Source organism: Daphnia pulicaria, chromosome 7 (genome assembly GCF_021234035.1).
Source record: "Daphnia pulicaria isolate SC F1-1A chromosome 7, SC_F0-13Bv2, whole genome shotgun sequence".
Classification (NCBI taxonomy): Eukaryota; Metazoa; Arthropoda; class Branchiopoda; order Diplostraca; family Daphniidae; genus Daphnia; species Daphnia pulicaria.
This window is the reverse complement of record NC_060919.1, coordinates 12,986,354-13,012,331: the sequence shown is the minus strand read 5'-3', so window position 1 is coordinate 13,012,331 and position 25,978 is coordinate 12,986,354. Positions and strand designations below refer to the sequence as shown.

The following is a 25,978-nucleotide window of genomic DNA, read 5'->3' as shown; positions in this document are numbered from 1 at the left end:
CTAGTTTAAGATACCTTCTCTAACAGGCCCCTTGGTGTAATCAGCCTTATGCTGACTATTTAACCGATAAGTGAACGGTTTGTTGGGATGACGAAACCTTTCCAATTCTTGCATCTATGATTTATAAAAAAAAGTGGCTAATACCACTTGGACCAGCAACAGGCATGTTGGTTGTCATGACTTGACATGACAGCAAATTTGAGATTGTGCTGCAACCAGGAATAGGACCATTTCTGGAAGTTGGATCCATTTCTTGCATCTACAATTTGATAAATAAACGAATTATATTAATTTAGTATGACATTTGTACATGCACTTTAATTACTTGTAAATCAGAATGTAAGTCATCGGAGATAGTAAGTATGTTGGGCAGCCCATCTCCACAACTTTGCCTTGGTTCACAAACAGCTGTGTGGGTTTCCAATTGGAGTTGCAAATTTGACATTGTCAATGCCGTACTGCAACTGGGATTTGAACCAGCTCCAGTTGTTTTGGGGTTCCATTTGAAGTTGCACATATGATGTTGTCAATGTTGTGTTGGAACTAGGATTTGAACCAGCTAAACTAGTACTTGTCATGCTGGATGAATGCGATCTTTTTCTTCTATTTTGGTAATTTGAATCACTAGACCCTGCGATACAAATCAAAATGAATACTTATCCATATAATGACAACAAATATATGACTTACATTTGGGAGTAAAGTTTAGGCACTCGACAGCAAATGCTTTTCCTTTTGGACTGTTGTGGCAAAGTTCAACAAAGTCTCCTGTAGTACAAATTTTTCTGGTAGTTGATTTTAAGGGATTTTCTGCAACCATTATCAGAACTGAATGAACTGCCATCTTACTCAGTTTTTGTTGAATTTTCTCAATTGCATTCATGCAATCCCATCGTTTTCCCAAATCCCATTTCACAGATTTCTCTTCAGGTAATGCAGCAGAGGCTGCAGCATCCTTTAATAATTGTTTAGCAGCTCGAACACTATTAGGCATTTTTCCATTCAATTTTAAGTAGGAATAGATTACAATTTACATTCAAATTTGTGTGAACAGTAGGAAATTAGTTTTTAATAGTTTAAAAACTGGTCGTCTAGAAGACTGGTCGTCTAAAACACTTGCAACAGCTTAGCAGCCGAAAATGGCGGAAAATGTTGTTGTTTTTCTGAAAATCCGAGAACGAATCTATGGCCGATCTCGGAAGATTTAAGCGAAAACCCAGAAAAGAGTTGAAAACTAGTTGGGCTGGCCAGATCGGTTTATGCTCCGTTTTTCTCTGCTAGAGGATCCGTTTTAACGAACATCTAGATTTGAGCATAGTCCGTTCTCCGTCGAAGTGCATGTTGAATCCTTGGTGTGCTTGTTCACCCAATGGCGAAAAAATGAACATTAAATTCGAATTCATGTTCATTTCGATCAAACACCTTAGCCAGAATCCGTTGTACAAACAAGGGATATGGGAACCGATAACGAGGTTAAAGAAATCAATAAGTTCAAGTTGTGGTGGATTATTTACAAAAAATAATTGGTGAGACATTAAAATATAGACATCACGGGTTTCTAAAGAATATGAATTTAAATGGACGAAAGAGTGTATGACTTAAATATATTTTCTAGCTGCACTCCATTTTCATGAATTTCGCTAGAGGATACGAAAAATGATTTGATATTTTCAACTTTTTCACAGAACCACTCAAAGAGATATTAAGGGGTTTGAATATTTTTGACACCTTGGGAGGATTTGCTCTTCGTGCAAGTCTCTTTACAGAAACGCCAATGCCATCGCAAGGGCTTTTCCTATGGCTGGTTGCGACAAAATGCCATTCTCCGGCAACGTCGAAAACCTGCTTCGTATGTAAAGTGGATGACTGTTATCAGATTTAAGGAAATACTCTTAATATGTTTAATTCCTGGTCAACCATGCAGTTTGGCGTGTTTCAGTTCTAAGTGTGATTTGACGGATAAAATGACCAGTGTAGGATTCACCTCTGTCCTTACAGGAGAGCTAAATCAAGATTTTCTCGAGGAAAAATTTAAATTATTAAGAATTCTTCTCATACTTATGCTTATTTTTATTTTATAATACGCGTTTTTTGGAATAGTCCGCGGCATAGGAGAAACACCGAGGGTACATTCTTGGCTGCACATTTTTAGTATTCTGTCAATGTATAATTTCACAAAGATGCAGTTCGTATGCGGTAACGTCGACAACGCCAAAAATCTTTGTGTCCGGTAGTCTCCTACAAAGAATGCGTTCTCATTAAAAGTAAGTCTTGTGGGAAGGAAGTTGTCCAAATTGGAGAATCATTAAAGAGAAACTACTGTAAGAGCTGTCGGTACGTTATGGAGGAGTAAGTGTGTAAGTAAGTGTGATGGGGGATCCATGGAACAGTGATGAAGTTTATGATGAAATCATTTATTACATTTGTAGTATCTAGTCAAGACTCGGGATTCCGTCTTGAAGGATTGCACAGATTACATGAAAGGGATAATCACAAAGTATGATAATTTACCCTCTAGTGTTTTTTCAGCTAAGTACAGTTTGGAAAAAAAATCCGAAGACCGATTGCATTTTTAAAAGCCACCTACCAAAACTACTACCCTGGTGACATATCTATATCCATAGGATGGAAGAAACCGATTCAATTCGTCCAAGTTGAACGTCCCAAGCCAACGGCGATAGGACGGGCGTTTTCCATCCCAATGTCACTTTGTACGACGTCGGAATTGAGACAACCTTGGGAAGTCACCAAAACGTTATCTGGATCGCTGTTTTTTATCCATATCCCGTTCCAAATTCTATCATATTCCTACTTGCCCCCCCCCCTCCAGATTCCATTAAAATTCACGAAACTATGCAAATTGGTTTTTTGTTTGTACTGAAATGTGGGAAGGACAAACCAAAACACTAATGACAGTTAAGTGGGAATAGAAAATCTGAAGCTGGACGTGAATGGGTGGTTGTTGATGGAAAAAAAGGAGCTCCCGAAGGAAAATCAGCGCCAGTGAAGCAAACAGCACTCGATCCACCTCCATATCCTCCGTTGATGGACGTCCTCCAGCAGATGATTCTCGTTAGCCAACCAAAAAAATCTCCTCTGGAAGAAAAAGATATGCCGTAATTATCCATGAGGCATATCTAGAGTGCTGTTAATTTTTTTTAGAAAAGCTTTGCTCAAGACTACGGCTAAGATAATCTATAAAAAATGATTAGAATTTACTCATACATAAAACATCTTAAACATATGGCAGATAAACTTACTAGTGCTGTGCTGAGAATAAACACAACGAATTTCACTTCTGTCACTAGGACATCAATCACCTAACTTGCAGATTGCACAAAACTAGGGCTGAGTGAATATATCAAAAGCAATGGTTATAATTTACTCGTATCAATAATATGTGAAACATATGACAAAACTTTCAAATTTGCACTTCGTGCACTCTGACATCAATCATAGAACTTTAACATTGTACAAGGCAATGCCGAATAAATGCCTGAAAAATGTGTCAAAATGGGGGTATCACGAAAATCATGATATATCGGGCATCTTAAAGAATTATCAAAAATCCTTTTGGATTCTGAAAGAGGGATGTAAGGGCTATATTTTGTAATAATTCGTTTTTTTGTGGAAGCCGAATATACGGCTAAAAGCAATTTAGTCGGAGGGAAACTTTGGGTTTTCGTGATATTTCATGATTTTCAATCCCGATTATCTCGGGAACGATACAAGATAAAAATTCGAACTTTATTTCGTTAGAATTGCCTTGCGATTCTGAGCAGAATAGACCTAGACCAGATTTTTAAAGTCCTTTTCCGGATTACAATCCGAAAACGAACTCCGCAAAAAGGGGGTATTTTGTTGCGGTTAAGTGGGAGATCGCTTGTTAAAAAGAGACTCGCACGTAACAGGTTTTTTAAGCTTTAAATTTGGCGAAGGTAATCTATTTTCGAGTAAAGTGAGAATAAGAGTGATGACAGCATAACAAATACAAAAAAAAATAAACGTAAGTGAAACCAGATGACAGATAGTGGCAGCAAACCTAAAAACGCTTATTGCATAGTTCATTAACGCTACGCGTGGTGGCAGCAGTCACGATATTTACCCAAGTACTCCGGAGCATGATTGGATGTTATCCAGAATGGTAAAAAAAGGAACAGTATTTGGTTAGTAAGCTCGTCTCTTTAATTATTTTCCCCGATTGTCATCATTCTTACTACAATAAACATAGAAATAATGTTTTTATTCGATTTTAATTGATTACAAGAAAAGTTATCAATTTTCGTGATGTGTAGCGCCGGAAAGAAACTCGTTAATTGCAGGTTTTGCAGAGAATTATTTTCTCATGCTCTGGTGGCTGCTGTTCACGTGTAATATTTTCCCCAATTGGGACCAGAGCAGATGAGTTTGCCTGACATTCACTGCGTTTAAACGTTATAATGTTATGAAAAATTATTAAAATGTAAAAAGCAGAATATTGATAAACATAAACCAAATTACCCTAATTTCCTGGCCACTGGGTACCGAATAGTTTTTTATGGTGAGATGATTCGAATTTCCAGTCCCTTTAGCACAGACGTAAAAGGCAAGTGCCTCGCTGAGTCGAGGGAACTCCAACTTTAGGTTTTTGTCTTACATCCGCACTGGAAGCGTTGAGTGAGCGAAATTCAAACCCATACCCTAGACCACATTTCCCTCATCCTAGTTTTCTCTGTGGAATTTTGCATTTTCAATACATCTTTCGTGGAAAAAAGAAATAAGTCTTTGATGGTTACCTCATGGCCCTCTGAAAGCAAATAAGAACGTTAAGATTAAATGTTTTTAAAATTAATGAAGACACTTTACCTTTGTGTGGCTGCATTATTTGCATGAAGAACTTGAACACAAATTCTTTGCTGACTTAAGATGAATATGGGTCCGCTTATCAGGATTTCTTTTTTTCAACTTGAAAATGAGTCCTTTTCACTTGTTTTTTATTATTTTTTTGAAATCCGTGTCGGAAGAATACTCTGACGACGTAGTTCGATAGCAAAAAAAAACATTTAACTTTACTTTGGTTTACGATTAGTTTTCTTTCACTACTCACGCTTCTTTGATTCTTTTTCGTTTGAGAAGCCACCGATGCCCCGGCTGGTGGACGGTTGGTCGTAGTCATAATTCCTCGCAGTCGAGCCCGCTCGCCTTGCAGTCGATCCAATTGCCTTGCAGTCGAACCCGATTGCCTTCCTACAGCATCGTAAAAGTAAAAGAAGGAAGCCCCAGCTCTTGAAGACTCCGAAGATGGAACGACAAAATTTGTTTCCATGCAGATCGTAACACTTTTTAGTAAATCAGCTATTTGAAACTTCAGATTAAGAATTTCAGTTTTTTTTCTGTGCGTTTCACTAGAGCCTCTGCCAACAGGCGAACAAATTCTACATTTAAGTGAGACTGCCTGGTTCTTCGATCTCGGTTTCAGGGCGGCATAACGGGCATGTTAACGCCCTCAGGAGTCGATTGTGCATCCCTTAGAAATATAATAAATCATACGACACATTTAAAATAATAATTGTTATATGTAAGTACCGTAGCGCATGTGAGACACACGCTGTGCCCGCACTTTAGAAATTTTGGTATGAGTTCTGCCTGGAAAGCATCTAAACAAACCGGACAAAATACGTTAACTTCCGCGCCCGTCATGGCGTCAACCAAGAGTCTCGTGAACTTGAGACATACCAGCCTTTTTATAAGGTCGACAAGCTTAAACAATAAAAAAAAGGCTTTGATGGGTGATGAACACAATGATTGACGGAAAATTTACTTTCCCTACCTCATTTTCATTTTAATCAATATCAACTTTAAAATTTATGTCTCTCATACTTCAAAAAGTGTAAGTTTACGAGATACACACACACCAATTTAAATCTAACATTGGGGTGGTAGGGAGGGTAATGAACACAAAGACTTTGCGAAAAATTTACTTTCCCTTCCTCACTTTTATTATTCCTTGTCAATAAAGCGCAAAGGCCGAAAAGGGGGAGAGTTCCCAGGTAGCACACAGAGCTGTTACAGACTCCTGTAACCGATCTGTTTCACATACTTGTGAAACAAGTACACACACACAAACGTGTGTGTATCTGTCTGTTCATTTGTCAGTCCGTGTGAGCGCACGCTGTGATTGGCTGACGGGCTACTACCTGCGAAAGGGTCGCCATCACTGGGGCTAAGACTGACCTTGCTCGACAGTTTAACCAAAAGGTTGCCTAAAAGCTACAACAAAGGATATCGCTTGCGGACAAGGGATCAACGGGCAAGGGAAATGAACAGTTCGTGACCTCAATAGTTTAATTTCTACGGCGGATCTGGAGTCTTTGGTGAGACAAATTTGCACCGAAAATAGTGCAATTGGGAAAGTTTCAGTTCGAAGTAGATTAAGAAGCTATGGTTTTAATGTAAAACGGGCTAGAGTTTGTGCTGCAATAGATTCAATAGTCGGACATTTTGTACAACCCCAAATAATCATGCGTCGGGTGTATTATGTCCGAGCTCCACTGTCCGTTATTCATTTAGATGGAAACCATAAACTAGTTCGGTAAGCAATAATACCATTTCTTTTGGACGTACTTTATTAATTTTTATATTGTATTGAGGTGGAGGTTCATAATTCACGAAGCGTTGGATGGATATTCACGCTTAATTTACTTCATGACTGTTTCAAACAATAACAGATCACAAACGGTATTAAATGGATTTATCACTGTGGTCAGGAAATACGGACTCCCATCCCGTTTGCGGTAAGCTGCCATTACAACCTGGTTTTTACTTATTATTTATGTGTGTTGTATATAGTACCGATCTTCATGGTGGGAAAAACGTGAAAGTTGCCCAATTCATGCTTACACACCGTGGACGAACCGGGGCAGCACATTAACGGGACGTTCAGTTCATAATCAAAGAATTGGGCGCTTATGGGTTGATTTTCTCAATGGTGTGATACATGTATTCCAATCATTGTTCATGTAAATTCAGTCTGATAAACAATAACATCAGTAGCTATAAGCTTTAAAAAAATAAATTTTATATTTCGGAGACTGGAACGAAGACAGTTATTGGATCCTGACAATGAGGAGGATATCTTTTGCCTACATTTCATATTCCTTCCCGTTAGCCATACATTTATCGATGAATTTGTTGGTAGCTGGATTCGGGCATGGACTTCGAACAGTACGTGGGAATTTATCACCTACAAGACTTTTTACTACAGGTTTGAGACGGTTGCAGAAAAGGGCGCAACAAAATCATTTATACTTCACTGAACTCGACCAGGTATTATTAAGCTCATGTCGTATTGGCGTCTTTACGTGCACACTTTATTTCACTTAGAACATTGATTACAATGGAGAGCTCTCAGAAGTCCCAGAAATTGAGGATGACATAGAGCAGCTTCAAATTCCTGCAATTGAAACTAACCTCGATAGAGCAATTCAGCGGAGGCTCAAACGAAAGTACGGCGCAATTCTATGCCGGTTAAAGATAGCTAAAAGAAGGTACATAGATATGAGTCGGGATGTCCGTCAAGAACTTCATTATTAAGAAGAGTGATTTATTTTAAATCTTTGCCGTACAAACAGCATGCTTCCAACATACTAAAAGCTCAATAATCAATAAAATTAATTTAATGAGAAAGAGAAGTAAGTGCTCTAATTTATTTATCGAATAAAAAATTTTTGCAGTTGATGATTCCTTTATCAGGGATCACCTTTGACTTATGGTTAAAAAAAATCATTCTATTGTTTAAGTTCAAGAATATTAATTGTTATCTTGTGAAGCCAGAGCCCTTAGCTCTGCTGGATCGTTGGAAGTAAAATAAAGGCCACTCCGATGAGAAGAATGATGGAAACCGGCGCTACAAATTTGGATGGAGTGGGTTGGCGCATTAAGGGTATCTGTCGCAATCGACGGCTTGGTAATGATTATGGCACTGTGCACTGAACTTGGCCGTCACCGGAAATGATTTTTCACCCCTTGCGCTAATTTTCAACGAGATTACGTTAATTCCATCCGAGAAGAGAAAATTTCAGAGGCTGGCAACTTGAAAATGCCAGAGACGTTGTCCACAAAATCGAAACCGGAATGGCATATGCACTTTTGAGACCCTAAAAAAACACGAAAAACACAATGTTTACCTAACGATGGTAGTTTTCAATTGGTTAATTAACAGTTATATTCACTTTTTGGCTGGTCAAGTAATCCATTCCCAAATCCGCAATGGACATGGTCAGTCTATAGGAATTGGCATTTTGGTCTTGAGCATGGGCATGGGGGAACGAGGGCATAACCCATAACAGGTGCCAACATTCATGTCACATTCACCTGTCAATAAGTGTAAGAATTAATCTCTAACTGATGTGTAGGAAATTATTGCACATGCCGAAAAGACAACAACCAGCACTTGTAACATTTGTAAAATTTCGACAACTCACCATTCAAGTTTAAATAATGGACTTTAATTTCTCGATTGCGATGTGGTTCTTTGTATTACCATTTTTTCATACCATATTTTGTATTATGGTACAACCGAATTCATGGTCATGTTTGGATACCGTGAAAGACTTGATGGGGCTGAGTCGCTCTACCAACACCAAGATCACTCCTCTAGCAACAAAGTTAATTTTGCATGTACAATTTGGATTATCGATATCTATAATTATATTTTCTACATAGAATCGAAATCACAAACGAAAACACACAAACAAATAAAACTCTAATTATTATCCATAAATCTTTTAATTGCAGACCAAGTGGACATGGAATTTCCGATTCACTCGTTTGCTCGGCTTCTTTGTGAAATATTTGTTTGTGTGTCGTTCCTCTTCCATGAAAATATATAATAAAACAATCATAGGAAATGTCTTTGTAGGATATATTGATTACTTGTCTTTGCTTGTTTCCCTTCCCAAATCAATGGATATGAAAAAAATTATTTCCATCAACTTATATTCTGAGGTACCTGTTGCCAAGTATTTTAAATTACTCTGAAGACGTGCTAAATCAAACGAAAAAAATATATTTCGTTGATACTTTTGAGACAGGAAAATAACTGAACTCTGTTTTCCTGTCAACCGAGCAGGTATCACAGTAGAAAAATAGTCCTCATTACGGTTAACATCCCTATCAGAAAATAATATATGAATGAACAACATTTTGCACATGAAAAAGATAAATAAACAGACCTCTTGCTATTACGACTGCGTAAATCTGCCCACTAGTATTTTGAGACATTAATGTCTCACTCTTGTCTATTATGTGTAACAATTGTTGTTCACTCAAAAAAAGGTATGTGAATTCTACTAGAAAAGTAGCGAATCCTATAAAGATTCTGTTAGTGGGTATGTGCTAATCAAAGAAACAAAATTTTCAGTCTGGCGATAGCTGCCTGTTGTCCGGAATAATGTGTTCGCAGTCAAAGCTATACTGTTGAGTTTCTGGTTGTCATTGCCGAATCAAAAGTTGTTTCTGCTGTCAGCAACGTTTGTGAGGCATTTTCGGTGGGATGTTGAAACGCACTTTCTGTTTTGGGTTGGCTTTATAGAGAGAGTAAAACAAATATGCAACGAAAAAAAAAATAAAAGTGCACTATCTAAAGTTTGGTCCACTATTAAATTTGTTGGGAAGTGGCCTATAGTGGCACGGAATCTCCAATCAAACTTATCGCTATTTGATAGAGCCCGTTAAGCCGATTTAAACGGTATAAGCCTGGCCCTGCTGGGAGCCGTTTGGGCCGTCCAGATATGAGTCCGAATGTACATGCTGGGTGGCACTACGGCATCACTTTCTTGGTTCGCGGCCGCCGACAATCCCGTTTCGCGCGATGCCTCGCTACTGACCCGCACCTTAACCTTTCTCCACCTGCCTGTGGCCTTCAATTTTGGGTTACTTCTCTGGCCAGCATGGCTTAGCTTCGACTTGTCTATGGATGCTGTTCCGCTCATCAGCCGACTGAGCGACCCCAGAAACTTTGCAACTTTCCTCTTTTACGCAGGACTGGCCGTCCTGGTGGGCAAATGGCTGTAAACTATCCAACAACAATGCGGGTGTCTGCAAAAAAAAACCAATAGCTGACTGCAACAGCATTGTCCTTGCTCGTCTCGCCATTCCTTCCAGCCTCTAATCTCTTCTACTACGTCGGCTTCGTCGTGGCTGAACGAATCCTGTACATGCCTTTCATTGGCTTCTGCCTGCTCCTGGCAGCTGGCCTGGAAAAAAATGACTGGACTGTCAAAGATCGTTCGATATAAACAGTTTCCTATAAAAAAATCCGAACGGCGATTTTTTTGTTTTGAGCCACCCAATAGTAGAATATTCATTGCAAAGAGCATAAACTATCTCCTTGAAGATTTATCTACTATTTCTAATATTTCTCACTCTAAAAAGTAATTTAAAACACGAGACGAAACACCTATCAATTTCATGTGTCGTTCGCTAAATTAGTAAATTGCAGTCTGCAATCGGGAATGTCCCGGGTTTTTTGTTGCATTTGCCAGATTGCGAAAAATGAGTCGAAAATTCTCAAAAGTTCTGTTTGTTTTTCAGTTTTTTACAGAATTGTCTTAAAAAACAAACAAATAGTTCGATCATGGACATCATGGACGCCAATGGGGTCTTCTACGGAATCCGTGACGAAAGTCACAACGCAAGTTTTTTTCGAAATGGTAACCCTAAAATTAGTTTTAACTAATTCATTTTAACTTTTAACCCTAAATTCAACTTTTAACTTTTTTTTATCCTCTAGGCTGAAATTCAGAACAACTTGGCCGTCACGATTGGCGCAGCAGCCGCCATGGCGAAAGCCTTTGGTGCTTTGATTAAAGTAATCTACGACTTCATCGCCACGGAATTAACACCTGCTGCCCGCGATCTCAACGTGATTTACGCCAGCTTGCTGGCAACAGAGATCGTCTTATGTTTGATCATAAGCGTTATCGATATAGACCGCCAAGCCAACAACCGATTTTTCCATGTGATAGCATTTTTTCTTGGATTTGTCGAACTATGTGTCCTCACCGTCCGTGGTGTCATGGACATCATGGACACCAATGGGGTATTTTATGTCATCGGTGACGATTCCCGACGTCACAACACGACCTCCTCCATTGTCGGATGAACGAAACTTCCTCTTCTTCCTCGCATCACCTGCTGCGCGACACCTCAACATCATTTACGCCAGCTTGCTGGCGATTGAAATCGTTTTGTGCCTGATCATAAGCATCATTGACATCGATCGCCAGCGAAACAACCGCTTTTTTCATGTCATGTCCTTCTTCCTTGGATTTGTGGAGTTGTGCGTCCTCACTGTCCAAGGTGTCATGGACTTCATGGACACGTAATCGGTGACGATTCCCGACGTCACAACGCGACCTCCTCCATTGTCGGATAGTCTCCGTTTCTTGTTCCTCCCTCTTCAATATGTCAAATGTGTCATAATCTTCAATATGTCCACAACGACTCATACGATTCAGAAAATTCGCAATGTGTAACATTGATTTATGTGCTATGTTTGTATGTGCTATGTTTGTTCTTGTTCATGAGAATATAATGAGTTTTCAGTGTGGAAAAGAGTGCATCTTGAACCAATGTCAAATTATTTATCCATTACAACCTGAGACCCCCCATATTTTACTGATGAATTAAAACTAAAATAAGCAAAAAAAAATTTGATTTAGGAAAATTTTTTAGGATTCGCCAAAAAAGATATTTAATCTGATCTTATCTGATAAGATAGTGTTATCAAATCTTCCGATTATCTCCGAATGCAGGATGTTGGCATCTAGGAATGAAGTGATAGTCCACACCTGGGTTGGTGGCCACTCCCCTGTGCCTCCTCGTCCTTCAAACCCTCTAGCGGTCGGCAAACCAGTGAAAGACTTAAACACAAAACAACGACATCTGGAGTCCAGAATGAATACACAATGGGAAAGATTGATGATTCGTAACGCAATAGATGTTGTTCACTCCTTTATCGGGTGAGTAGGGTTTGGACAGAAGCGGCTGTTGCGCTTTGGTATGTTACAACACCGCTAGGGTTCCAACCGTCCTTGACTCGTTGTATACCCAATCCAAAAATTGGCTCTTCCATTTAAGTGTTGACGAACCAATCCACCCAACTTTGAAGTTGAGTGGGTGACTTTGGAGCCGACTTTGGATTGGGTTTACCACGAGTTAATTTATCACGTCGTATTAATCACACTGTACAAGAAGATGCGTCTGCTTTGTGGCACAGGAAAATTAAAACGCTAAGAATCAAGCATAGCAAAAAATTTAGTTCGGCTATAGGCCACAGTTGTGCACATTGTCGTAAGTTGCGGGGCTAGTCTATATCGTGTACGCATCACCGTGTACGCATACTGTCTCTGTCGTGTCAACTACCGTGTATTTGCTCAACTCCTCCCCGTAGAAGGAGGGGCTTATGGACCTCGGTACACGATTTTGAGCCGGCAGACAATAACAGAAATTGTCTAAATCGTGTACGCATTGTCGTGTGCTCTATGTTATTTTAACGTTATTGCACCTTTATTTGAAGAAATTAACCACTTTTTATGTAAATTTTTTTAGATAATCAAAATAAATAAATAGGCCTACTGGTAGGGCTGTGGCCCGGCCGATGAAAACCCGGGCCACCGCCCGGGCTGAACAAAAAAAAAAACAACCCGACTCGACCCACCGAGGCATTTTTTTTAACGGGGCGGACGACGGGTTGAACCCCCGGGTCCGCGGGCCATCTAGTAGTCACATATAGAAGCTCGTTATTCTCTATGCCTGCGGCCTCAAGAAAGACCTAAAAATATTGCCGCCAAATGTTCTACGAGAATTTCGTAGCATGAAAAGTAGGATAAGTGGTAGAAAAGGGCGTTCAGGGGTGTTCAGAAGATAGAATTGACGTGTTACTGTTGGAAGAAGAAGATCATTAAGAAATTTAGGGAATTTTTTAAAGTTTGTAAAAAAAAAGTGTGTTTGAGCCGATTTTTTACCCGGGCCGTTACCCGGCCGGTAAAAAAATTTTGACCCATGGGTCGGCCCAGGCCAAACTCATTTACTCTGTTGGCCCAACCCGCTCCAACCCACGGAAGAAGAAAAACCCATCTAAAAAAACCATTAAAAAAAACCGCTAGAAAACGTCCGGACCACATCGCTACCTACTGGACGTGTTAAATTATTAATTAGAGTTCATTTTGTTTATATATTCTGTATAGACCATATCCATTATATATCATATTTAAGTTTTATATCCGATGTATTAGGTAGAAGATATATAGAGTTTCTCACTAGAAAGGGACTAGTGAATTCTATTTTCCAATATTATTAGCTTTGCCCACCCTTTCCGTTATTTTAAAATTCTAAAAAATAAGCCCTGTTCCTGGCACCCGAGAGAACCTACACAAAAAATTTTTATCCAAATGGAATGAAAATTTTAGTACTTTTTCGCATTGCGAAAACTGCGTTTTCCCATAAGGTTCTCTGGGGTGTCCGGATACTTTTGGTGCCTACCGTATGCACTTATAATTTTGTGTCCAGCAATTGTAGCTGTGTAGTTTTTAATTTCTTAATTATTTTTTACTTAAAAAATAATTTAAAATATGCTACAACTTTTTTCCTTTGGAATAGTTCGTGGGTAAGACGAAAGGAACCGCTACTATCGCGAATGCAGGATCAGAAAAAAAGAGTGAGGAATCTCTGTTTGTCTCTGGGGTCTGGGCTCTAGCATCCGTGTAGTGTCATTAACAACTCAATAACTCTTGCATTTTGGAATTTGCTATATTGTCAATGTAAACTTTTAAACCGGCTTAATTTCATTATTTGTGTTGATAATTAATTAAACAGTTTTATTCGCATACAAGTAATAATCTTTCATAATGGCATCGAAAAATAAGTCTCGAACAGTGGAAAAGAGTAACGGAGGCACGTTTATTTTATTACAATTTCAACTAGGTTCTTAAGTGATTGGTTTATTATTAGGTATCATTTTTTCAGCATTTCTTGGTTTGTGTTCTAATTGTTTTGATTTTGAAATATGCTATTATATTTCAGAGATAATGGCATTCAGTGAGGGTTCAATCAGAAATAATGCAATGGTAGTTGAATACTGTCGAACATCTATGGGTAATAACTACAGATTTTTATGAACTTCATATTGCTTTTTAAAATATTTGTTTACTGACTGTTGTTTGTATATTAGCTGCTTTAGGAGGAGGTACTGCTGGGATTTTAGGCCTTACAAGTCTATACGGCTTTGCATTTTACATATTTTGTGCGGTTTCTATATGGGTAAGTAATAAAACTAATTGTTACTAGGGGGAAATAACATTATTTAACTTGTTTGTTATTACAGCTTCTTCTATTGCTGAAAGCAGGACCACATTGGGAGAAATATTTTACTAGTAGAAGTTCACTTCTATCTAGTGGATTAAGTGGTGGCCTAATTGTAATCAATTTTATATAATTTTCATACCTGTCAAAGTATTAATGTTTTTTTTTTAATCAATTTCAGACATATGTTCTTTTCTGGACGTATCCTTTTAAAATAACAAAAATCTATGCCTAGTGTTTATAATAACCTCAAATTAGGAAATCCTTAACAAAATTAATTTACAGATTTATCTATGGAATGGTGCACGTCTATTAGGACACATCTACACAACTGGTCCCGTCATTCCCATTCTTCATCTAGCATATTCCCCCTACCAAGCATTGCTTTTTTTCTTTCTATTTGGTTATTGATTTGATCATTAGAAGTAATAAAAATTGCGCTTCAATGAAGCGAATGTGTGTGAAAACTCTTAAGTATATTTTTGTATTGAGATAGATTAAGGTATTGGAATAGATTTGATATCCATTAAAGAAGAAATGCAGCAAGCTGATTGTTGCTATTCAGATTTCTTTTTTCCAATGCGTGGATAAATCATTCTACGGCCTACATCATTGTGGGTTTGAGAAATTTAACACAAAAGTTCTGAAAACACTTCATTTAGGTCAATTTCATATTTTTTGTTGGGGTTTTCTTCACTTTCTTTTCACATGTATTAACAGTTTAGATGGTGAAAAAAAGTCATTAACCTTGTAGATGCGAAAAGATGTGCATTGCAATTTAGGCCCTATGCCCGACCGTCTGCAATCTGAATCGTCGGCTTTTAAAGAGGAGAATTCATGCTGTACAAAATTAAATAAATCGAAAAATCGAAAGAAGCGATAATGCCCTGCATGGCAAATGGTGTCCTGATTATAGCTTTTAAATCGGAAACGGCGTGCTCAAAGGGCAAGAAAAGGCGACCGCACAAACAAGGCGGGACGAAACTCGATGGTCCACTCACGCTCACGCAATCGTATCAGGCCCTACCTCCCACGTCCACCGATGCACTGATGGACAGCCCAAACTATAGTGAGAGAAGAGCACCTCGCCAGTCGAAGCTGTGGCGTCAGTTCAGCTGCTGCATGATCAGCATTGTTGGATCTCGTCGGCATCTGAAGAGAAAACGAACCAGCCCGTTTTGTTTGTTTTTTTGCGTCTCGTTCGACTTGTTTATTTTGGAAAGAAGATAAGCCGAGCTTCGCGCTTCGTCGTGACGTGAAAAGTTAGTACTCACAGTGGATCAGCTACAACTTGGAACGAAAATAACAGCGAAAAACAATTGAACGATGAAAGCCATCTCCCTGTTGATTGTCGTCCTGCTCTGCTGCGCTTCCTGGTTCACGGTGGATGCTGCCAACAAGTCCAAGTTGCCTTCGTGGCACATCCGATTCGCACGCCAGCAAGGGTAAGCAGAGATCGTCTAGTTTTGGCTTTTATTGGCATGCGGCGAGAGCGTCAAGTAAGACGACTGCGTCCCAACTAGGAAACGGGCTAGTCCTCGGAGGATTTGCAATTGATGACTGCGGACTCGAGCCTTATTTGGTCAGATTCTTTTCGGATGACGGTTCTTTCGGGGGGGACAATGCACTGCCGTTCTGAATAATTATCGCCATACACCAGCCAAGGTCACAATGTGAAACTCTTTTTGGGTTTGCATTCGTGTGTTCATCGTCATTCCTGTCGATAACACCAGCCGGGTTGACGTCCTGCAGCTTCGCCTATGGAAATTTCAACTTCATTTGAGTTTTGCTGATGCTAATGTATAGAAAATTCATCTAAATGCGTCAATTTTGTTGGTAAAATTTTTAAATTGAATGGCGCGGTGATTCATTGAACGCTGAATAGAGAATAGGGTTTTTGTGGGTCAGCTGCAGCGAGCCGGAAAGGCAAAGGCAAAAGATTCGTCACGTGATCTAATATTCTCCGTTCAGCTTATATGGTAAAGAGCACTGCTGGGAAACGCTACCGTGAGGTCCATCGCGTTCGTGCGCGGCGAGGTGATCAGGCCATCCGTCGACACGATAGCCATGTACAGTGTTGTTATTGTGGTTGTAGCTTCTATACAGCTTGTAGACCTCCCTTGTCGTGTATAATTTCCCATCCTAGACGGTTTGGTGATCTCGATCGCATAAACAACATTTTATTTTGAATACGACTGACAAACAGGCGCGCACTTGCTACCATGTACGGAAGTTTTCATCACTACAGCACCGCGTTCATCCATCTCCGTCGCTGATCTATCAAATGGGTTATTCATCCATGTTGTTTTATCACCATATTAAAGGACTTGCCCTCTTTGAATCCAGCCATGCACGACACACACAAATTTACATTTTAACATTTTTTTTTTTACGTCACGATTTTTTCCTTTTCATAGTCAAGTAAATTGTACACTATACTGCTCTGCCATGCTCGGCTGTTGGCATCCTATCCCAGTAGCCTATCTGCGCACAATATTCATTAAGACTTCAGCGTAGAAAAATCTGCCCGAGTCGTTAGCGTTCGTCGTCCGTGTGACTTGCCGCGTCGCAAAAAACAACATAGTGCTGCATCACTAGGGGGGATTTTTTTGCTTTTTACGCCGCGTCATCGGAGTCGGAGAGTCAAAGCTAAATAAATAAATCACAAAACTTGCTTCGAAAAAAAAAAGGCGAACAACCTTAGAATTTGCGTCTTTTTTATTTTAAATATGATGATGATGATTATGTAAGTGAGATGGATGAGAAGGTGGTGATGATCAATCTCGAACTTACTGGTTTATTGTATGCCGATGATGTGACCCCAAAAAATGTTTCATTTGATTTTTACAGACCCAACGCCTGCGTGGTGGAAGAAGTGCCTGGAAGCAAATGGAAAATCTGGACAGAGTGTAAATACTATCTGCCCCGCAAGATCTGTGGCCAGAAAACGTAAGCCAATCTCCCCTCCCCCTATTCTCATATTCTCCCATTCCGTTTCGTCCCGTCGTCATCATCTGTCTTGGCTTGACTTGGCTTGGCTTATTTGGCTCTTCAGTCTTCACGCACGCGTATTATCCAACTCTTCTTGTGTATATAGTCGTATATCTATGTCAACATTTTCTCGCTTTTTTTTTGTGTGTATGTGTTTTCTTCTTCTTTTTTTTTTATTAGTTGAAAGTTTTGGGTTCGTGTGACTCTTCCTTAACATTAAATATAGTGCAGCTTGTGTACACCATCACGATGCGCGTTCTGTCCGGCAACCGCGAACGCTTAGGGGCCGAGGAAAAAATGACGATGAACGCAGCAATCTCATCCGTTGCTTGATGGCGTTCGTTCAACTAGGGTTATCATGGTGGTGGTTTATGTGTTTAGATCTGATTACCTCGGCTCCCAGCGCGCTCATCTCGCAATGTTCCCGTTGTCGTCGATTCTCGGTGGCCGATATTTTTGTAACCCGCACTCTATTTTTGTTTAGTGCTTGTTTTCTTTTTTTTTTCTTTTTTCATGTAGTATAGTATTTATTTATTCATTTTCGTTTTAGGTTTAATATTTTAATATTCCGTTTTTTTTATTATTATGTCTGTCTGAGTGTCTGTACAGCAGTGTGTCTGTGTTCATTTAGGTTTTGCGTTTCAAATGCAAAATGAAGAAATTGATGCCTTACTTATAGTTTCTAAATGTCGATCGAAATTACTTTGACAGGGTACTTCGTTTCGAGTGCTGTGAAGGCTTCCATCGCGTACCGGGTCAAGAAGGATGCGCAGGAGGTATGTGAGAATGTGAAAGAAATTGATTTCCGTATTTTCAAGAAAAATTTCGCAAAAAAAAAAGAAAAAACGGGAAAGAAACAAAAATAACGTCAATCTCATTCGACAGTGAAGCCACTGAAGAACATTTTGGAAACGGCACGCGAGCTGGGAGCCACGGATTTCGTTCAATACGTCGAAGAATCCGGTCTGCAGAAAGAATGGGCCCGCGAAGGAGTATGTACCCCTTTTTTTATTATTATTTTTCAATTTGCATTTCGTGTGCATCAGCAGTCGATTATCTCTCTTTAACATTGACCGCCAGGCATTTACGTTGTTCGCTCCGACCAACGAAGCCTTCGCCAACATACCGCGTGAATTGCGCGCCCGCGTCGACTCCTTCCGCGGCAACATCGAAAATCCGATCCTTCGTTACCACGTCTCCGATCGCAAAGTGACGTCCGATACCTTCCAGGCCGATCAGACCATACCGACGCTCTACAACGGCAATCGCTTGCGTATCAACAAATATTGAATTCCCAATTTTTCAGATCGTCATGTCCCTCGACGAAGAGAATCCTCTCCGTTTGAGCGTCTACCGCAAAGCCATCGGAGTGGAATGCGCTGTCATCGAGAAGGCCGACATGGAAGGCCAGAACGGGCCATGTCATGATTCCGGCCAACATTTCGGCCGGCGATTTACTGCGACGCGAAGGAAATTTTAAGTACACCTACCTTCGAAAATTCATCTTAAATGCCGAAAGCCAAACCATCCTTTCTGAATCTTCTCTTCTCAAACTCAATGCAGGACGTTCCTCCAAGCGATGGAATTGGTGGAACGGGCAGCGACGCTCTTGATTTTGCTTCCGGTGGCATATCGGCCACATTCTTCGTGCCCACCGATGCCGCTTTCGAGGAATTAGGAACGGCGGCGGCTGAAAATGCCATGAAGAATCGCTCTTTATTGAAAACGGCCAGTTTTTTTTCTTTTATTCGGTTGGGGTTTTTAGCTTTCAGCTCAGAAAAACTCTAAAAGATGGCGCTGTACGTTTGATCTGCATTATCTAATTCCATCCGTGTATTAGATTAGCCAATCACGTCGCGTTCGATACAGAGGCAGCAGCTTATTATTATGCTGGTGAGTGGGATCTACTTTTTGATTTTCCCCTTCCTTTGTTGGAATGTTTTTGATTTTCCTCATCCAGAAGACTCACCGGAAGTACTCGCGTTGCCAGTCATTTCAATTGAGGTTCAGATTGTTTTTACCAGGCGCCAGTTGAATTTGCGAATGTCAACTTGTCGATTCTTTCGATTCTTTGAATGGTGATGGAACTTTAAATCTTAATTTGCTTGAATAGAGAACCGCGAAAAATTTCAACAACGGAATAAAGTAAAGTGGCAAACAAATCGAAAGGGACAACTGAAAGTCATTCAAATTCGGTTAAAGTAGGGGGAAAACATAGAAATAAAGACAAATTAAAGAAAAGTTTCTCTTAATCTGCACAAATTGCCAGTAACAGATCCAGTTCAATGTCATCGACTATTTCCAAAACAGTTTGGGCTTTTTGTGCTCATCTTTTTTAATTCGTCGCTTTTATTTTTCACGACGTCTGTAAAGAAAAAGTTAACCAGCAACGATTCATCATCGATACACAAGATTTCAGACCGATGATGATCCACTGAAATTTAAAATTATTTAAAACATTTTCTTTTTACATTAATAAAAGGGGACGAGAGTGTGTATGGGTTAAGGCGTCATTTAGGAATAGGTGCAGAGGTGCACCTGGAAACCAAGGACCAGGTTTCGAACCCCGTGGTAATATATATATGATTTTTGAAGGGGGCTCCCTCTTCCAAAAAGGAAGGGGGAGGATTTTCCATTTTGAAATTCCCCAAGGGGGCTCCCCCTTCTAAAATGGCCGACCAAAAGAGAACGAAATAGCTCGGGGGGATGAAAAACACGCACAAAACACAAGAATTTATGATTATAAACTTCAATATATCCCACGATTATCAAAAAATACCCTCCCAATTTTTTGAAATGTTATGTAAACATATCTCTTGTTTCTCGGTAAATTATTCGCCGTTCGTCAAATTTTCCGACTGATTTAATATGATTTTTTAAAGTTCAACCATTTTAGGTTTCTATTTTTCAAATTCCGATACAAATATTTCTTAAAAATGAAATAAAATGTGTTATATTAACGTAAAATTTAATTTTACGTCGATTGGTTAAGGTCTCATAAAATTCTTATAACAAATAAAGGCGCAATTAAAGAAAAACTGAAAAATGTATTTTTTTTTTCAGTTCACGGCAAAATAATTCATTTTTTTTTCATTTTTTTTTTGTCCATCTTCACCCAGCCAAAATGAACGTGGGCGGATTTAAAGGCGGAATTCTTCATTTCTTGGGCAGGATTCTAGTATGTGGCGGGTGTTTTCGATGGCTGCGCATCCCAAACGGCAGCTTGGGTCGGCTTCCGGGTCTATCCTGTGGCTGAACGCATTGAGTTGGTTGTGCCCTGAGCGGAGTCTGTGCAGGCATATTGCTACTTTCCTGTTTGCGTGTTGGTGCCATATGATGGTGCCTAACCTTGATCTCATCTGTATGCAACTTTTTTTGCAAGTCTGCTGGTTACGGAGGAGGTTGGTGGCCCAGTTGGCCCTTACTATTGAGACCATTTCTTTGGGGGAAAGGCTGTTGTTGACTCTCTCTCCGTCCTGGGTGTTGCATTCCATAGCTGCCAGTCTGTCCACCCTTTCATTCCCTTCTATACCAGTGTGACTAGGGATCCATGTCAGTCTTGTTCGTTTGCCATTTGATTTGAGGCTGGCAATTATTTCCCGGGTGGCTGTAACCGCTTGATTTTCCGATAGGGAATTCGATGAGATGGCAGTGATGGCTGAACTGGAGTCACTATATATATGGTTTCTGGTGGGCAGTAGTCCATGTCGTAAATTAGTTTAAGGGCATGTTATATGGCTGTGACTTTCGCCATGAAATTGCTGGAGCCTTTCGTTAGCGTCCAGGCATGTTCATTGTTTAGGGTGGGGACAAAGATAGCGCATGTCGTGATCTCGGAGGATGATGATTTGGATCCATCGGTGTAGGCCCTGATGGATGTCACCGGTGCACTGCTGCTGAGGGAGTTGAAGAGGTTTGTTGTCCGGTGCCTGCATGCCATGGCTTGTTCTTTGTTGAGGGGGAACTATGAGGTTTTGTAGTCGGGTGGTCTGCTGGGTGGTGGATATTTGTAGGTAGATGAGGAGTTGGAGTTGGTGTGAGAAAAGGGGTGCCCAGAAATTTTACGAAGTCCAATTCCTTAATTAAGCCTGGGATGCTTCTAGGTTTCCATTGGGTGGTTGTAGTAGCGAGCTGGACTGCATTGGGGTATAAGGTTTGTAGATTAGGTTTGTCAGGTATTTACGGGTGAGCAGTTTGGTTCTCCAGCTGAGTGATTCCGTCCCTGTTTCCACATACAACATTTCTACTAGGGTAGATCGTTTCACTCCCAGTATGTTCCTTAGTATAGCGCGCCCCACTACGTCCACTCTTTCCAAGTTCGTTTTGCTGGCGCTGCCGTAGGCTATAGCCCCAATGTCCATCAGGCTTCTGGCGAGGCTTTTGTATAGGAGAACGAGTGTTTGAGTTGTTTGGTCAGCTTTGATCTAGTCAGAATAGAGAACAGGTTTTTAAGGTTGAGGCAACGGTTGGTTACGTGATCGATGTGTGATTTCCACAGCAGCTTGGAGTCGAACCAGAATCCCAGGAATTTAAATGTGGGTTGAGAGGGAATTCGATGGCCATTCAGATAAAGAAGAGGATCATTCCCGGGTTTATAGGCTCTCGTGAACACCGACATCGCGTTTTTATTCGGGGCGAACCTGAACTTCCATTTCCTTCCCCATCTTCGGACTTTGTCTAGGGCTGGCTGTAGGGTCACTTCGGCGTCAGATGGGCGCTTCACCATCGAGTAGAGAAGCACATCGTCGACGTAGAGTAATATCTTCGTCTCTGGGGTGGAGGATGGGAAGTCGATTTACATGATGTTGAACATGTTTGGGCTCAGTACCGTGCCATGGGGGTACTCCGTTTTCTACCGGGGCTGGAATGGAGGTTATGCTTCTGATCCTGACACTCATACCACGTCCGGTTAGGAACTCCTTAATCCATCCTAGGAACGCACCAGCGATCCCTTTATTAGCCATCTTGAAAAGCAAGCCTTGGATGCAAACCGTGTCATAGGCTTTGTTTATGTCGAGGAATGTGGCCACTGTCGAGCGTTTTTAGTTGAAGCTCTACTTAATGTTGGCGTCCACTTAGGCGATCTGGTTTGTTGTGCTGCATCCTCTCCGGAATCCTGCATGGGCTGTATTAATGATTCATTTGGATTCAAGAAAAAACCAGTCTAGTCGATTAGCCATCAGTCTTTCAAAGGTTTTTTCTAGGCAGAAGGTGAGTGAAACTGGTCGGTAGGAGTTGGGGTCGTCTACTGGCTTGCCTTTTTTTTTAGTAGGGGGATAACCACTGCAGCTTTTCACTGTGCCGGGACGTAGGTGTTAGTCAAAAGCGTGTTGAAAAGGTGTAGAAGGGATGTTTTGTTGGGTTTAGACAGATTCCTTGTCATCTTGTTCTGGATCAGGTCGGGCCCTGTCGCATTACTTTTTGATTTCGTCATGAATTAGTCGAGTTCTTCCGGCGTGAAGGCGTCGTTCAGGGGATCAGCATTCCGCGATCGGATTTTGTTTCTTATTGCTACCTCAAAGTGCCTATTGTCAGCAGAGAGGACCTTGCCGGTGGCAGAGGCGTCGGATCCGTTCCCAACCATGTTCCTGACAAAGGCCCACATTTTTGGTTGGTCGTTTGGGCCCAGGTTAGCAATGAAGGCTGAGCATGCATTCTTTTTGGACGTGATGATGGTTCTTCTTTTCCTGGTTTCGGCTTTTATCCATTCTCTCCGTTTTGTTGTAGCTTTTGGGGAGTCCCTCCATTTCCTTAAGGCTCGGCTTGCTTCCTTTACCGCTGTCATACATTCTTCGTACCACCACGGGCGGGCTGGGCCTTTATGTGATACTCTGCAGCTTGGGCTGGTTCTCCTAAATGATTGTTCATTGCTGGCCTCGAGGCCGTCGGTAAACACCGTTGTCGCCGTAGAAGGATCTGTGATTTCGATGAAGTTCTGGGATTTGAGAAGTTCTTCTAATCGTTTGTTCCAGGCAGGCCACTTCTCCTCATTAATAGCCCAGGCTATCGGACGGCTTGCGTAGTGCACTACACTGGCGTTCAGAGTGATGATGATGTGTAGGTGGTCGCTACCCATGTAGGTTCCTAATGGATGCTGCGGTGATGGTGAGGTCGATAGTGGATGCTTTCCCAGACACTGGGTCCAGGTGAGTTCCAAGGTTGGGTGGGGTGATGAGGCAGGCGTCTTGGTCGTTGATCAGGGCTTCGTAGACGGATTTGCTGGCCTTGTTCACAGTGGCGTTAGATTATCATAGTGGGTGGTGTCCGTTGAAGTCACCACCAAGAAAGTATGGGTTGCTTCTGCCTAGCATGGCCTCAATCTCTTCGGTCTCGCAGTTGGCTCTGGGTATGTACATAGAGGCGAAATCAATGTGTTGGTTGTTCCTGAAGAGAATGCAGGCACCAATTGCTTCAATGGTGTCAGGTGGGTTGTAGGTAATCGAAGAGAACTGTAAAGATTTTCTAATTAATATAGTTACTCCTCCACCAAGTCTATTGGGGCGGGCCTTCCTGAGGATGTGGTGGGACTTGAACTTAGGGGCGAAACCGTTGTTCCAGTGTGTTTCTCTAATTAGGGCTACTATCCTAACAAAGGATAGATAATGGCGGAATTCTATTAATTATGATTTAGTGAGGCCTCTTACATTCCACTGTAGGCACTTGAAATTTTCAGTAGTCGGATTAATCATAGTTACTGGCGGAGTGTTCCATGTCTTCCTGATCGGATAGTCTGAAGTAAGATGATGTTGATGGGGGGGATCGGAGAGTTTAGCATGACATCTTCTTGCCTTAGGAGGGCTGAATGTGCCGTGTTTACCGATCAGTTTGGGTTAGATGGGAGCTTCGTGTTCAGTAGGGGTTGTTGAGCGTGATTGAGGGGTTAGACTTTAGGCCGAAGGTGGTCATCATTGCACTCATAAACCCGTCTAGTTTTTCATATCTTGTGGCTAGGGAACCGGCATTTTCCTCTTGCTTCATGATCACGTTATCGAACCTTTTGTCGAAGCGGTCGAACCTGTCATTCGTTTTGGCCAGGTCCTCGGTTGAGTTCCCTATCTTCTCGTTGATCTCGGGTATGGTCGATTCCCTTAATATCTTTAGCTCAGACTGCACCGCTTGCAACTTTAGCTTCAGCAGGTTGAGCTCCTGCGATGGCTGGGGGTCCGGGCGAACAAGTAGGACCAAGCGTCTTGATGATGCGTTGTAGCGGTTGGTGACTCATGTGCGGGCTTCTCCCACGGTGATCCCTTCCAAATAGGCCATCTTTAGTATCTTCTTCATTTCCAGGAAGGTTGGACATTTGTTGAAGTCAGATTCATGGGTGTGGCTGACGCAATTGACGCATCTCGTGGTGCATTCTACGTTGTCAGGGTGCGGCCTTCCACACTTCCTGCAGTGGTTGTTGTTGGATCCGCAAAATTGGGAGGTGTGTCCTAACCGCCAGCACTTGTAGCACCTGTATGGGTTGGGCACTGAAATGTTTACCTGATAGCTCATCGACGCCATCTTTACTCTGTCCGGTAGGGGGGAAGAAAACGTAAGGATTATTGTCTCTCCTATCACGTCCGGTCTTCCTCTCATGTTTAGGCGTTTCACGTGGGTCACATTCTGGTCTACTAGGGCCTCTTGGTTCTTCTGTCGAATCTTTTATAGGGACCACGAAGATTACTCTGGTTCTGTAGGTGAATGAGCTATTGGGGAGAGAGTAGTAAAGCACTGGTCTAACTTGTAAAGATTTCAATTCAAGGAAGATGGCTTGTTGGTCCTTGTCGTGAGCGTGGATGGCCAAGTCAACTCCCATTAAGATCGAAGAGTCTTTTGCGATTTCTATGATCTCGGCTTGGATTCTTTTCCGTTCTGCTATATGCATGTTCTTGAAGCTTGGTTTGTCATCCGTTATTTTCACGATCACAGGAGGGAGTTGGGATTCACTACCACAAGGATTATTGCGAGGTGGGCTACGGGATTCTAGTTGGTTCTCTGGGCCCATTGATGAGCTAGTGCTTGGCGTGTTTCTGAAAAGTGTAGTCGTTAAAGCGGAGGCTGTGATTTGGGCGCGAATGGTAACCGGTGATACCAAGCGGGGGGCGTATAAGTAGGTCTGAAGCCATATGTGAATTTTGGTGATCACTGACAGCGTTCTGAACACGTCCTTGATGTTGGGCAGCCCATCTCCACAACTTTGACTTGGTTCACAAACGGCTGTGTGGGTTTCCATTTGGAGTTGGAAATTTGACATTGTCAATGTCGCACTGCAACTGGGACTTGAACCAGCTCCAAGTGTTTTGGATTGCATTTGAAGTAACACATTTGACGTTGCCAATGTTGTGTTGGAACCCGGACTTGAACCAGCTCCAGGTGTTTGGGGTTCCATTGGAAATTGCAAATTTGACATTGTCAATGTCCTACTGGAACTAGGACTTGAACCAGAACCAGTTGTTTGGGGTTCCATTGAAAGTTGCACATTTGACGTTGTCAATGTTGTGTTGGAACTAGGATTTGAACCAGCTAAACTAGTACTTGTCATTATGGTTGAATGCGATCTTTTACTTTTATTTTGGTAATTGGTATCACTTGACCCTGCGAACCAATCAAAATGAATACTTATCCATATAATGACAACAAATATATAACTTACATTTGG

At 41.2% G+C, this 25,978-nt stretch overlaps 2 protein-coding genes across 3 annotated transcripts; both read left to right on the top strand.

Annotated features, from left to right (window-relative positions):
- The first annotated feature begins 13,708 nt into the window (after positions 1-13,708).
- LOC124349235 (ER membrane protein complex subunit 6-like) lies at positions 13,709-14,810 on the top strand. 2 transcript variants are annotated; one of them, XM_046799676.1, is made up of 6 exons: positions 13,709-13,992; positions 14,065-14,136; positions 14,213-14,301; positions 14,366-14,458; positions 14,525-14,544; positions 14,629-14,810. In XM_046799676.1, exons 2-6 carry the CDS (start codon positions 14,070-14,072, stop codon positions 14,657-14,659), a joined length of 300 nt encoding a protein of 99 aa, XP_046655632.1. In that variant the 5' UTR covers positions 13,709-13,992; positions 14,065-14,069; the 3' UTR covers positions 14,660-14,810. The 2 variants fall into 2 exon arrangements, with proteins under 2 accessions (XP_046655632.1, XP_046655631.1); XM_046799675.1 differs by having other exon boundaries at positions 13,710-13,935.
- A 606-nt stretch (positions 14,811-15,416) lies between these two features.
- On the top strand, positions 15,417-20,250 carry LOC124349234 (transforming growth factor-beta-induced protein ig-h3-like). The gene is made up of 6 exons (XM_046799674.1): positions 15,417-15,788; positions 17,194-17,292; positions 18,046-18,110; positions 18,220-18,326; positions 18,415-18,814; positions 18,898-20,250. The coding sequence occupies exons 1-5, from the start codon at positions 15,670-15,672 to the stop codon at positions 18,622-18,624; spliced, it is 600 nt and encodes a 199-aa protein (XP_046655630.1). The 5' UTR covers positions 15,417-15,669; the 3' UTR covers positions 18,625-18,814; positions 18,898-20,250.
- The last annotated feature ends 5,728 nt before the right edge of the window (positions 20,251-25,978 follow it).